The sequence below is a fragment of the Cucurbita pepo genome, chromosome 5, assembly GCF_057944985.1.
Source record: "Cucurbita pepo subsp. pepo isolate OVF chromosome 5, ASM5794498v1, whole genome shotgun sequence".
NCBI lineage: Eukaryota > Viridiplantae > Streptophyta > Magnoliopsida > Cucurbitales > Cucurbitaceae > Cucurbita > Cucurbita pepo.
In genome coordinates this window covers 1,723,603-1,737,477 of record NC_141802.1, presented here as the reverse complement: position 1 = coordinate 1,737,477, position 13,875 = coordinate 1,723,603, and the positions used below count along the sequence as shown (strand labels likewise).

Here is a 13,875-nt window from a genome sequence, read left to right as displayed (position 1 = left end):
ATTATCAAAATGATGATAATAATAATAATAAGCAAATATTTTCCATTTTTAAAAAACTTTTGTCAGACTTGTGGGCAAGTTTTAATATTCGATATGGAATTACAACGTAGGACACACGCCTATTTAAGAGAATTATATATCGGCGGTGGCCGAAACTTTCAACCTAACTATTTCCAACTGCCATCAATGAATATTGAATTAAATACCCTTTGGTCCTTCAACCTATACCTGGATCCCAATCTTGGTATCTTTACCTTTACAATTTTGGTTTTGGACCTTCACCGATATACTCTTGTTTGTGGTTTTTAAAATAAGCTATGATAGATTAGATTAGCACAATTTGAGAGAGATATTAACAGCCATTGATGAGCAACTTCAGAAAGTTGGCCAATAAACAATAGAAGAGCACTAAGAGAGAAAGATAGAGATAGCTATTACATGTTTGGGGCTTCCTTGGATAAATATAAGGCCATCTTAGCAGAGTAGGCTAAATATTTTAAAGGCTACTATTAAAGGAGCTAATAGGAAGCAGCTAATCCATGAATCTAGCAAGAAAAGCTAGGGCTGGCTAATGGTACCCCACTTTTCTTCAGGGATAAGTAACCTATAAGGATCATTTAGAAATCAAAATACCTCTTTGCAAAACCAATACCAGCTACTATGCAAGAAGATTGTATAAACATGGAATCTACGTAAAGTTGGGTTAGGTAATTGGTTATAACTGTAAACCTAGCTAATAGTTCACGACAGCTTGAGGCGACAGAGAAGAGGGTTGGAGAACTTAGATACATATGGCATCCTGTCTATCTGTACACTGCGATCGAACCTAAGTGTAAACAAAACATAAAACAAGGTCAGATGCCTTACTGTGCATTTTTAGCAGGTTCTGTGTTATCTTCCTTTCTAGGCTTGTTTGATTTCGGGCTATCCAATACGGGCATGTATGCTTCACTCGTTTTCTTGAAGAGGTCCTCGGTGGCTTTTTCGGGTTCACGGGGACTGAGTAGACTCTTCTCCACATCTTCAAATTTGGCAGTTGCCCATGGTGCGGTGCCAACACTTTTTGTAGAATTAGTTGCCGCATCTATCGTCAGCATAGAGAGTTCATCCCTAGAGGCGTACCAAGAATGACCACAGGCAATGCACTCCAACTGGAATTGTAAAACCAGGGCCTGTTAGCACTATAAATTGATCTCCACAAGTATTTCCTAGCTATTACATTTTTTAAACCAAACTGCAAAAAGCATAACTTATAAGAGAACAAAATATTTTTCAGACCAAATTGCAAAAGAATAAAGAGAACAAAATACACTGTATAGATTTTATAAACTATATTAAAAATATCTATATATATGTATATATAGAGATATATCATCAACAGCAACAGTAAAGAGCATAGCTCACCGACTAAGACATCCATACCTCCTATTGAAAATTCAATATCTACTCCATATTTGTGGAACTCAAAAAAGAAAGAAATAAATGAAAGGAAAGGAAAGAAGCAAACAAACAATAACAATTAGGTCTTAGTAGAAGCATAGTTGTCAAAGGCAACGTATGCAAAGATGTTGCCATAAGTCAGGTTGATTATGTCCAGTCTAAGGCAAAGCAAAGTTCTAGAAAGAAAGAGTGGGACCTTATATCGTTCTCCATGTCCTGTTTGGATGATTTCCCTTACACCCACTTTACATTCTGTGCATCTTGAACACCGCGCTTCTGTCATCTGTTTCATGTTACATAGTATTTATCATGTGCAAATCAAATGGTAACTGAAATGAGAAAGGAGAAAGAGGAAAAAAAAAGCTGACCTGCATACGCTCGGACTCATCAGGCTCTTTAGTTGCTGCCATCTCCTCAGCAGTCAATCCATCCTGTAATGAACAATCACCGTAACTTCTACATCCTTGCTTTGAAAATGTATGTGTGTCCATGCACACTTGAGAATAATAGAAAGAGTCATGCAGCTTTTCCCATACGCAAATGAGTACACAAGTTTCTAGAAAGTTAAGACCAAGGCAAACGAAATTTACCAAATCAAAAAACCGTAGTGAGAATAGTAGCTAATAATGATACACGTGAAAATGAGACGGAATGGATAGGGCATCCTGGTCTGTATAAAATTTTGAATTTGAAGGGCATAGCAATCCCATTTTTGAATTTGAACAGTAGATTCCAACTTATTTTTTAATTGTCATATTTTGATTACTTGTTCCTCTTGATTTTACTTTGATAATGTAATTCTAAAATAAAAATTGAACCACCCTCAAACAGACAATCTTTAAAAAAATGAGAAATCAAGCTTCCATTAAGAAAGATGAAAGAAAACACATAGAACAACAAAATAAAAATCAGTCTACAACAAAAAATAGCCTAAAAAGATCAAAAAAAAAAAAACTACACACTAGGGATTCTCTCTTAACAAATGTTCCACGAGTTTGCAAGAGATGTTGCCTGCCACAAGGCTCCTCCCTAGTCCTTAAAAGGCAGGATGAAACCTTATGGCTAAGGTTTTCCTTTCTATTTAAAATAAATGGGTGTGCTTGGTTACATTAATGAAACTACAAAATAGTTTATAGGAGATTTTGCACCTTTTCCAAAAATAAACAAAACGGAAGTTACTTTAAGCTCATGATGCCTTCTGGTTTCAAGCGTGATCTTATTTATTTGAACTTGACAAAAACCATCACATCTGCCCAGAAAGTTCATAACGGAGAGAAATAGCACACGTTTAAACTTTAAACAACACAAATAATAATATAAATCATACAAAATCTAAAAATAAAAAAAAAAAGGAGAGAGAGCACGTTCCATAAAAAAAAGGAAGTCATAACGATTCCTAATTTGACCATCCATTTCTATGCTGATCATATTCAAATTCTATTCCGAAAAATCCACGAGGTAGACACAAGAAATAATAGCGACCTAGCTCGTTAATTAAGCTATAACTGATGTTACATGGCATGGGTTATACGAGCTGAAATGATTCTAGGTGTTGAAGTTAAAATTTACCTTGAGTTCATTGGGTGACATATTCAGGATTTTTGATGGCTCCAACTCTCCATTTAAGAGCCGTTGAGCTAGTAAACGATTATTCTGCAAAGAGAAAGAAATCATTAAGAATGCAGTAATTAATGTTAAAGATTATTACTGCACATGTGACTACGTTCTTGATGCAAAGAACATCCTGCTGTTGAACATTCCTATTCAGTGAATGCATTCAACAATGTTCGCATTCAGTAGGTTGTCTCTTCCTTTCAACTTGACCCTCAGCATATTTCTTTCTTATTGAGATGAATATAAAAGAAAGAAAACTCAGGTGTAACAAATTCCTTATAACAAAGGCTATCTGACGTTCGTACAGGAATTCATTGGCATGTGTTCATTTTTAAGGATTAAGAGATTTCTGTCAAGAATAAGCATCTGCCAACATTTAAGCCAGTACTATTACTAACAAGTTCTTCTTTTCTTTCCTTCATATGAAGCCACATAAAAAACTAGAGAGCTTTCTAACCTTGAGATTGAATACCAGTTGCCGCATTTTTTGGTTATACTTCTGAAAATCAGCAGAAAGGGCATCACTGGACACCTTCTCGAGAGCAGTTATGGCTGGAACTGCTGCATCCGGCCAGAGAAAAGACTTGCCGCTCTGCAAAACCAGAAAAAATATAGTCAATGTTTATTGATTACAAAGGTACGGAATAATGGTATAGCTAATCAACACATCTACCAGATTTTTGTACTTATACTTCATACCTTAGCACTGTTCTGTGCTACAATCGATGGTTCCGGATTCTTATTTTCATGGCTAACACCATTAGCAGCAGTTTGTCCCATATCATCTTCACGTGTTTTCTCAGGAGTATAACATACGTACTGAACCCCCTCCAAAAGTTTTTCCAACCATTTATCACGATGAGTTTCACCTGTTAGAACGTCAAATATTTCTAATATGGAGTAGTACTCAGATCGATTAGTTGTACAGCTTCCTGGTGTTTCAGCTTTTAAGCTGTGATCGTATCTGGTTGCCTCTGATTCATCTCTTGTAATATCAAGAGGAGATATATTTTTTCTTTTAAAACTTCTTTTAGTCTTCAACTGATCTTCCTGGTCAACTGGGGCATCTTCAGGCTCAATATCAGGAAGATCTCCCAACCGTGACATGGTCTTCTTAACAAGTTCATCAATTTCCTCCTGCTTAGAGTCTTCATAGTCCTTATCAGTTAGCTTCCAAAGTTTTTTTTCAACTGTGTCGTACACTTTTCGAACAATAAAACCAGGATGTTGCTTCCGAACTGGAAGTTGCTTATGCAATGGAACAAAATGCACAACGCATTTATGCATTACAGATTCTGCAGGAACCTGATCACGGTGGAAACTATAAAACAGCTCTCGAGTATCATGTGATTGCCAACTTCCACCACCCTTTCTTTCAGCTTCCTCGGGACGATAAAACCACTGCCCAGTGACCATCATGCCATCTTTGTTCTGAGTAATATCCTATCAATAGGACCAAGTTCCATTGTTCAGGGACAAGAGAGTGGCTAACTTCCTCTGCAGATTACAGGTATGTGCATACATATAAAAACAAGAACTGCCATATAAGAACAGGCTCAAAATATCAAGTTGAAAAAGGAAACCATGTAGTGAGAACTCAGTGTCCTACAAGCTTCAAGTTCCCTCTAGATAGAAGGATAGGGTTTAGAATACGCCCCCAAAAGAATCCAAATCTTATCAGGTAAATGTTTCATACTCATTCTTCATGGTCTAACGGGAATGAATAGGATAGGCTACCAAAAAAGTGGCTAGCAGTTTAGAATAAGTCCAAAAATCACCACTGCATATCCAAGTTGCCCCTTTGACTATGGAACCAATATATAGTGACCAGTCATGAGCATCTCCTTTATATGTTAATCAGCCATACATAAGGAAAATGCATCCCAACTAAATTCACGAGAAAAGGGTTAAACAGTTTTAAAAAATGAAATTATACTTTTCCAACACAAGGAGTGACCAATTGAATGAATAATGTATCAACAGTTCAAATAGAAAACGTCCAGCCATTGAATTGAGCCACAATTACATAAATGCTCCCCTCTAAGAGATGATGACAGCAAATTAGACCATTAAGGTCAACTTCATTGTCTGTAACCTTTTGAATTTGTTTTGTGAACACATGATTGGGATAGACATCTTCATACAAAGATGGGGAGGCACTCCTTCAAGAAGTTCAGCAAAAATGTAAAGGAGCTCATTGCATTCATTACATCCATTAAACACACACACACACACACACACATTCTAATGCACTTCTCCCAACTCAAAGAGCCAATACATGAAAATGTGAACATTAACCTCAATTTTTGAACACCCTGAAACTGCCAAAAGAAACGCCAATTTGTTCAAATAAAAGCATTGTATATCATTTATCAACGTGCAGCAGAAAAGCTTCACATCACAAAATTCCAGGACATAGCAAAAGATTAGATTTCAAAAATTCAGATGAAAAAATTAAGCATGTTACCTTGATAATTGCCACATAAGGTTTTTGATCCTTGTCCTCAGGAACCAGAAGTACCGGATCCTCCTATCAACAATCAGAAGGAAATTCATAAGAACAATCAGTGATCACGAAGTTCATGTTCACACGAGAACAAGTATAACGAGATGCAACTCGTCCCATGGACTCACCCTTTTAAACGTTTTATGTCCTGGACGTGTTCAAAACTACGAAGTATGCTTAAGATACCATAAAAAATGCACATGATACTATTACTTGAGATAACAAATTCAGAACATGATGCCAGCATATTAGGGATATACCAAGCCCTAGCTACTGCCAACTACAAGAATCCACTTTTCACGGCTTCAGTCTCACATTTTTTTTCAAGCCCATACAACTGTCGATACTAAGTAGATTAACAAACACTGAAAAAAAAAATGCGAAAACTAAGTAGAATTCTAAAAAAATATAGCAACACTAAAAACCAAACAACCAATAACACAAAGTAACTCACGAGATCATATCTGTTCCCATCATATTCAAACGCATTGTAATGGCTCTTCCTTCCCCTCCCTTTCCCAGAAACCCTAACAGCATCCCCAACCGGCTTCGCGTCCTCTTGCGACTGATCGTCCTCATTTTCATCATCTGCCTGCTGTTTATAAGCTTCCACCTCCTTCTCTCCCTTGTTTCTACTCCTTCTACTCCTGCGATTTCTCTCTTCCCCTTCCTCCTCCAGCTCCTCCTCCTCTTCCTCTATGAACTTCATCTTCTTCCTCTTCCTCCGAATTGGCAAGTTGTCGTCTGAATTAGAGAATTGCTGCTTCGTTGCCGGCACTTCATCTTCCTCATCGCTAGTAGAAACCTGCGCAAATCTTCGGTTCCCCATCGTGAAAATGGGCGAGAAATTCCAATCAATGGCCGATGTTCAGTCTTCGAATCTCTCTATGTGACTGAAATCGTTTTTGGTTTTCGCGGGGGGAAAAACAGCGTAGCAGAGAAAAGGGTTTTTATAGGATGTGGGCCCCGTAAGAAGTAATTCGCCACGCTTTCTCTCCACTCCCTCAACTCTGCCGCCTCACGCAATTCAAGTGAAAATGGAACCATTAATTACTGTTTTTTTTTTTTTTTTTTTTTTTTTTTTTTTTTTTTTTTTTGCAAATGAGTCCCCAATATTTAGTTATTTAATTTTAGTTCACACCTTTAGTAAAACTTAAATTAGTCATTGTGGTTTAACTTTCCAAAATATATATATATATTAATTCCTTTTACAAATTTTGGCGTCTTTTTTTTTACATATAAAAATATTATTATGGTAGAGCATAAAATCAGAAATTTAAAAATGCATATATTAATAAAATAAAATGAAATTCAAAGAATATAAATTGATTCCTTTTGTTCAATAATAAGTGAGAATGGAATTTTAAATACGTTATTCAAGGTGACAATTTAAATATTCGCTATTTCTTAAATTTAAATATCCGCTATTTTTTAAATACAAAGAATTTTTTTATCAATACATTAAAAATATTAAGTTGACTGTTAAGAAATTAGAAAGCATCCAAGAATAAAGCATATTAAGATATAATAAAAAATGAAAATCATGGAAGAATAAAGCTGATAAATTATAAAATAAAGAGTAGAAAGCATTGAAGAATAAAGCCTACTAACTGTATTATCAAAATTGTAAAGCAAATTAATTATGTAATAAAAATTCGAAACACATTGAAGAACAAAACGGATTAAGTCAAAATTAGGAAGCATTGAAGAATAAAGTAGATTATTTATGCAACTAAAATTATAATTAATTTAATAATAAAATATATACTAAATACCCGAGATTTAACAATAAAATATACTATAACCATATTTGAATTATATGTATGGTTAGATGAACACGACTCTCCACAATAGTATGATATTGTCCATTTTCAGCATAAGTTGTCCATGACCCATTTTGAGCTAAGCTCTCAATGAGTTTGCTTTGAGTTCTCCAAAAGTGTCCAGTTTGAGCCGAAGCGGTCCATTGCCCCTTTTGAGCATAAGCTCTCCTAGCTTTGCTTTGACCTTTTCCAGAACGTGCCCATTTTTTAGCATAGCTCTCATGGCTTTGCTTTGAGTTTCCCCAAAAGGCCTCAAACCAATGGCCGATGATGTGGGACTTTCATCATCCAACACCTCTCCTTGTCTTCCTTTAATCAAGGTTCAACGCATTTGGAGTCTTAGTTATTTTTTAATATGTCTAATCTCTCGTGACTTTGCTTTGGGATTCTCAAAAGACCTCAAACCAATGGAGAGAGTATTATTTGATTATAAACTCACGAACATTCCCTAAATTAATCGATGTGGGACTTTCATCATCCAACATATACAATACAACGTATATACACATGAAAACTGCATGTATGTGGAGCAGAGTAAAACCGTACACTCAACCGCACCGTATCCGGCCTTTTCCTTCCACTATATTAGGCCGTTTTTTTCCCTCCGTTTCTCAAATCCATCGCTCGCTTGCCAAATCTCCTACAAAAAGAAAAAGCGAAGAGCGCCGGAGGGTTCTACGCTTCCAGGTAATTGTTTGATGATGAAATTCCGAAAACAACTCCATGTGTCCGATCCATTTTTCTGTTCTGCAGTTGATTTTTCTTTCAGTATTCGACCTGTTGTTGTAGTATGGATTTGTTTTTACTGTATTTTGCTGTTTTGTCATGGTTTTCTTCGGAATAGAGTGTAACTGAGCGGTTGCCTACTGTTTAGAATCGCGCAATGGCTCTGGTTTCACAGACTGGTTCGGCTTACCGGATTGGTGTAGAGAGTGTACGACGGAGTGGAGGATTTATGGCTTTCAAGTTGTGCACTCATATGGAGTCGTTGAAGATGAAGGAGAATCTTATTAGTGCGTCTTCTCTGTCGTACAGTTCTGGTAATCTCGCGGATGGTTTGCGTATAGACAGCGCGAGGATGAGGTCGAAGCGTGGAGGTAGGGTGATTGTTGCTACGGGTGCACCGGCCGAGGAAGCAACAGTGGCTACCCAACCGTTGACGAAAGAGGATCTCGTGGCTTATTTAGCTTCTGGATGCAAGCCAAAGGAAAAGTGGAGGTTAATATTTCATACGCTTTCCTGTATTTAAATCAGAAAACTAACTTCCCTCAGTGTGCTTTTGGTTGTTATTCATCATTTACTAATAACAAATTTGTTCAACTTATTCATGCCAGTCACTGTAATCGGATTGTATGCCCTATACATACATACATACATGTATATATATACACTCGCACACACCTTTTGTTATTTCTTCACTTTTGCTCGGATTTTGGCAAGTTTACTGGATAATTTTTTTCATCTTTTTATATCTTATTCTTTTCAAGAAATATTTTAATGAGTGTTCTTTATTCTTTTATTATAATTTCTATTAAAAATTAAAATAACATAGCAATAGATCTAATAATATTTTAACTTAAAATTTAATACTAAATAAATAAATAAATATATATATATATATATATATATTTGGTCTTAATATGTGCGTGTGTGTAAAGTGATGGGGCCAGGAATTTGGCTAGACTGGAGACAAGGACGCAAAATGCAATTCCGAGAAATCGCTCCTTGCTCTTTTACTCATTATAATCTGCAGCTTTTGAAAACACTATCAATTTTTTTTTTTTTATTTTAACAATTTGATCCTGGGTCCCCGGCAGAATTGGCACAGAACATGAGAAGTTTGGATTCCAGATTGGAAGTTTACGTCCCATGACGTACGAGCAAATAAGTGGGTTGCTAAACGGGCTTGCAGAGAGGTTTGGTTGGGAAAAAGTAATGGAAGGCAGCGACATTATAGGGCTCCGGCAGGTAAACCGCCCAGACCCTGCCAGTAAATACTGGCGAAATAGCAACGTAGCACCTATGCACTGCGTCTGACCTGTTTATAAGTAGATGCTCTGTTGGTATCCTTCTAGAAGAAATGTTTCCATTTTCTTCCTAACACGAGATTATTATGGACCAGGGTATGCAAGGTATATCACTGGAACCTGGGGGTCAATTTGAACTCAGTGGTGCCCCTCTTCAAACTTTGCATCAAACCTGTGCTGAAGTTAATTCACACCTTTACCAGGTTTGTGCCACGTTGCTCCTGTATGGCGTGCACACATTTTCTGTTCATTTTCAATGCCTATCCTCCCTTTTATTTTTTTTTCAAAAGTTCCAACACCGTTTTGAGAGATTTCTCACAGTTAATTATGGGAACCTGAGAGAATAACCCCTAAAATTATATTCCCTGCCCTACGTTATTTTATATATATCTTAATTTTCTTTTACTTAGTAAATATATATTGTAATATTTAGATTCCATTTTTTTAGAAATTATGTTAAATATTACATTTACTTTTTGTTTATGAAAAGTTATTAAAATTTTAAATATGAATTATATTAAAAAAAAATAAAAATTATTCAAAACGAATGATATTTTAAAAGAAAATAAATTAAAAATGAGAAAAATGTATGTGAAAAATCTCGTAGAATAAATGAATAATTTCACCAACATAAGAAGAATCAAAATAGAAGACGTCACATCTCCAGTTTTAATTGTAAATTATCTGGTTGACTTCTGTAGGCGAAAGCTGTAGCTGAGGAGATGGGTATTGGATTTTTAGGAATTGGATTCCAGCCCAAATGGAGACGTGAAGACATACCTATGATGCCCAAGGTATACCTCTCTCTCTCTCTCTCTCTATATATATATATATGTTTAGCACGTTTTACACGAATTATTATTTGGTCTCAGGGACGATACAAGATTATAGAGAATTACATGCCCAAAGTTGGTTCACTTGGGCTGGACATGATGCTTAGGACATGCACCGTGCAGGTTAATCTAGATTTACGTCCTCTAAATTAGGTCAATAAGTCTACTTTTTCTAAATCAGATTAATTGTCTAATAATTCATGTAGGTTAATCTAGATTTTGATTCCGAAGCCGACATGATCAGAAAGTTCCGAGTGGGTCTTGCTCTTCAACCTGTGAGGAACCTTGTCTTTTTAAATATGAATTATGTTTTAAAACCTACGTCTGTTCAATGTGTCTGAATACTTGTATAAGTGAACAGATAGCAACTGCTCTGTTTGCCAATTCACCATTTACCGAAGGAAAGTCAAATGGTTATTTGAGCATGAGAAGGTATGCTCTTGTTGGTTTTCATATAAATTTTTTTCTCTGTTTTTCTCCCTCCCTACCACATTAATCCATGCTCATGTTGCTTTTCAATTGAATTTCTGTATTTGAACAGCCAAATATGGACCGATACTGATAATAGCCGCACTGGTATGCTTCCATTTGTATTCGATGACTCCTTCGGGTAATCTGCCTCTTCCGGAACCGAGCTTTTTCTTTGCAGTGCTTTTCTTTATAAATATTTCCTGGGATTTCTTCTTCCTTAATGTATGTCGATGATTAAATTCAGTATTTTCTTTTATAATCTTCTTATGACGTTCTAGAGATTATTGTAACTTGGTGGCTCATAGCATGCATCATAACTGAAGAATCAAGCTAGGGTGCCCTAGCCTTTGCAACTTCTTGTATTTTTTTTTTTTTTTTTTTTTTTTTGGGTGGTCGTTATTCAAACTTGATATTGTCAAAATGCAGATTTGAGAAGTATGTTGATTATGCTCTTGATGTTCCAATGTATTTCATATATCGGAAAAAGAAGTTTATTGACTGTTCTGGAATGTCCTTCAGGGTATGCATTTACCCATCATAATCGTCCAATTGCGAAGCTTTCTGTCTATCTCTTCCTTTCTATTGATCTCAATTTTTATTTTTAAGTTATTGACAATCGGTACATTATTGGGTTGTCTTTCCACAGGACTTCATGGCAGGAAAGCTCTCTCCAGTTCCTGGAGAATTTCCAACACTTTCTGATTGGGAAAATCACTTGACTACAATATATCCAGAGGTATCCTATGATCAATTTGCTCCAATTGTGCTTGTTATGACCTAATTATAGGATAAAATTTTCCCATATTACTCAGGTCAGGTTGAAGAGATATTTGGAGATGAGGGGTGGTGATGGGGGCCCTTGGAGGAGAATATGTGCTCTGCCAGCATTTTGGGTAATCTTCATGATATAATCAAGCCATGTAGACCTTTTCTTAGACATGGTTGTAATATGTATTCTAAAAACTAAGAAGCTTGCTTAAAATTTTGGAGTTGGTTCTTTCTGTCTGGGGGGGCGGTTCATTATTACTTGATCTATAACTATTCTATGTATAGAATCAGGTGTTTAGAGTACTGCTAATGCTCTCTCTTCAAATGTTAGGTTGGTTTATTATATGACGAAGTTTCCCTGCAAAATGCTTTAGACATAACAGCTGACTGGACACCTGAAGAAAGACAGATGTTGAGGAATGAGGTAATAGGATTTTAGGGGAAACATTTTTTTTCTTCTAGTTGCCCATTGCTACTTGTGAGAAGCAGGGCAGACTCCGGCTCCTTCATTTGAACTAGGTTATGAAATTTAAATGTGTTGCAATAAATTCTACATGCCTTAATACTGAATAATTTTTTATCAGGTTCCAATAACCGGTCTCAACACACCATTTCGTGATGGGTTGCTGAAGCACGTTGCTCAAGATGTTGTTGAGTTAGCAAAGGTATGTCTAGCAATATTATTGTCTCTTGTGAGTGCTGGTCTTATTATTGGCACCACTAATGTTGAGACTGGAACAAAAACTTCCCCACTTTCAGGATGGCTTAAAGAGAAGAGGTTTCAAGGAGTCTGGCTTCTTGAATGAGGTGACTGAAGTAGCTAGAACAGGTATGAACAACTTTTATGTTAATTTTTTGCACAAAAAGTATTGAACTCTCTCATTTTCCTTATTTCCTTTCTTTAAGAAACCTGAGTTCTATCTTTCAATTGGCTGAATTCCTGTAAGAAACCTGAATTCCTTGTTTTGCTTACATATTTGGAGCCCTAAAAAAACACTGCATGGGTTTAATTTAATTACAGGTGTGACACTGGCTGAAAAGATGTTAGGATTGTATAATGGAAAATGGGGACAAAATGTAGATCCAGTTTTCGAGGAGCTTCTATATTAAGCTGCATCTCTTTTAGTTATTGAGATTGTTACATGAACAACATAACTACACGATCTTGAAACTTGTCCTTAGCTTGATGATGGTATTCATAGTTGTAGTAATTCTGTGATGGCCTTCTTTTGATTGTGGTGAATTGTAACCCCACAGCTTACCGAGCCATGAATCTTCTGTTCATCCAAAGGAAATAAAAAAATGCTCCCAATAGTTTGGGCTTCCTAGTGAAGTTACTGTTTTAGATCTTTTGGAAGATTATAAGAAATTGACCTAAACTGGATGTACGTTCATGTTTGGTAGATTTGTGTTGGTTCATTTATGTATTTTTTCTGTTATTTCTTTAAAACTTTTTTACAGCGAAATTTTAAAACAAAGTTTATTTGTTTTCCTTATAAAACTAAGTGTGAAAATTGCTTATAACATTGGATTCCAATGGATAGCAAGTAGGCAGCTTCCATTTGCTGTGGGACATTGTGATACAAAAATCCCACAAAGAATCCTTATTTAGCTGCACACAATCTGACAGACCACTTCCATCCATCCATCCATTCAATAATTGAACGCTCATAATAATCACTTGTAAGAACATATCATTAAGAAAATATTAATAGGGCCACTGGTTTTAATATTTGCTAATATAATTAAGAAAATATTAAAATTTGGTTCATATAGTTCCAAATGAAAACTCAATACTTATCTTTGAAAATAAGTTCGAAAAGGTTTATGCATACGTTCCTCAAGGTCCACGCACATCCTTTTCTATCTAACACTAAAGTTATATGACAAAATTTTAGTTCAAAATTGTCCTTCAATGCTTTTACCTTCCAACTAATTATTTTATGTTTTATTCCCGTGTTTTCTTTCAAACTTTCTCTAGAAATCAATTTAAAGGTTTAAGTTGCTAAGGGGTTGCATTAAGCCAATTAAAAGCCTTAGTCAAAGAATTTACTAAATACTAGAGTGTTGCAACCTTAGCTTAAAAAATAAGAGCCGAAAAGCACTGGACGTTCGTATCCTCGAGAATGAAACTAAGTTGATCATAAAAGATGGGAGGAAATTATTGTAGTTGATTAACAGATGTGGGGATGAGTTAAGTCAAATCCCACCAAATTAGGAAGCAAAACATCAATTTTAAGGTGCAAATCCTTTTCCAATTGTTAAAATGTCAACCCATCCCACCAAACCAACAATCTAAAACCCAAATTTACTCCACTAATCTAATCTCTAATAAAAATTAACAACAATTATGTCCTCCTTTTTCTTGTTAACCCTTGTTAACCCTGGTTCAA

The 13,875-nt window shown here is 35.8% G+C and overlaps 2 protein-coding genes across 4 annotated transcripts; one reads left to right on the top strand and one right to left on the bottom strand.

Annotated features, from left to right (window-relative positions):
* Positions 1 to 377: 377 nt before the first annotated feature.
* On the bottom strand, positions 378 to 6,574 carry LOC111795499 (ASI1-immunoprecipitated protein 3). Of its 2 annotated transcripts, XM_087124065.1 has the most exons (8): positions 6,015 to 6,568; positions 5,522 to 5,584; positions 3,754 to 4,497; positions 3,512 to 3,646; positions 3,010 to 3,093; positions 1,809 to 1,871; positions 1,637 to 1,723; positions 378 to 1,151 (listed from the first exon to the last, which is right to left on the bottom strand). In XM_087124065.1, the coding sequence occupies exons 1-8, from the start codon at positions 6,387 to 6,389 to the stop codon at positions 864 to 866; spliced, it is 1,839 nt and encodes a 612-aa protein (XP_086980191.1). In that variant the 5' UTR covers positions 6,390 to 6,568; the 3' UTR covers positions 378 to 863. The 2 variants fall into 2 exon arrangements, 1 of the variants encoding a protein (XP_086980191.1); XR_015421144.1 differs by lacking the exon at positions 378 to 1,151 and having other exon boundaries at positions 1,809 to 1,996; positions 6,015 to 6,574.
* Positions 6,575 to 7,909: 1,335 nt separating this feature from the next.
* On the top strand, positions 7,910 to 12,815 carry LOC111794754 (glutamate--cysteine ligase, chloroplastic-like). Of its 2 annotated transcripts, none has more exons than XM_087124372.1 (16): positions 7,910 to 8,070; positions 8,258 to 8,601; positions 9,201 to 9,351; positions 9,506 to 9,613; positions 10,112 to 10,204; positions 10,283 to 10,366; positions 10,450 to 10,518; positions 10,605 to 10,675; positions 10,785 to 10,853; positions 11,141 to 11,234; positions 11,361 to 11,450; positions 11,527 to 11,607; positions 11,814 to 11,906; positions 12,067 to 12,147; positions 12,242 to 12,311; positions 12,504 to 12,815. In XM_087124372.1, the coding sequence occupies exons 2-16, from the start codon at positions 8,267 to 8,269 to the stop codon at positions 12,590 to 12,592; spliced, it is 1,578 nt and encodes a 525-aa protein (XP_086980498.1). In that variant the 5' UTR covers positions 7,910 to 8,070; positions 8,258 to 8,266; the 3' UTR covers positions 12,593 to 12,815. The 2 variants fall into 2 exon arrangements, with proteins under 2 accessions (XP_086980498.1, XP_086980499.1); XM_087124373.1 differs by having other exon boundaries at positions 7,994 to 8,070; positions 8,228 to 8,601.
* Positions 12,816 to 13,875: the final 1,060 nt, after the last annotated feature.

Bases quoted from the DNA above. Each gene is read 5' to 3' on its own strand.
- LOC111794754 (XM_087124372.1), top strand. From the start codon at position 8,267: ATGGCTCTGGTTTCACAGACTGGTTCGGCTTACCGGATTGGTGTAGAG. The intron at 9,614-10,111 runs GTTTGTGCCACG...TGACTTCTGTAG, and splicing joins TTAATTCACACCTTTACCAG to GCGAAAGCTGTAGCTGAGGA. The intron at 11,451-11,526 runs GTATCCTATGAT...CATATTACTCAG, and splicing joins TGACTACAATATATCCAGAG to GTCAGGTTGAAGAGATATTT.
- LOC111795499 (XM_087124065.1), bottom strand. From the start codon at position 6,389: ATGGGGAACCGAAGATTTGCGCAGGTTTCTACTAGCGATGAGGAAGAT. The intron at 3,094-3,511 runs GTTAGAAAGCTC...TTCTCTTTGCAG, and splicing joins AACTGGTATTCAATCTCAAG to AATAATCGTTTACTAGCTCA. The intron at 1,872-3,009 runs GTAAATTTTAAC...TGTTCATTACAG, and splicing joins TGTCACCCAATGAACTCAAG to GATGGATTGACTGCTGAGGA.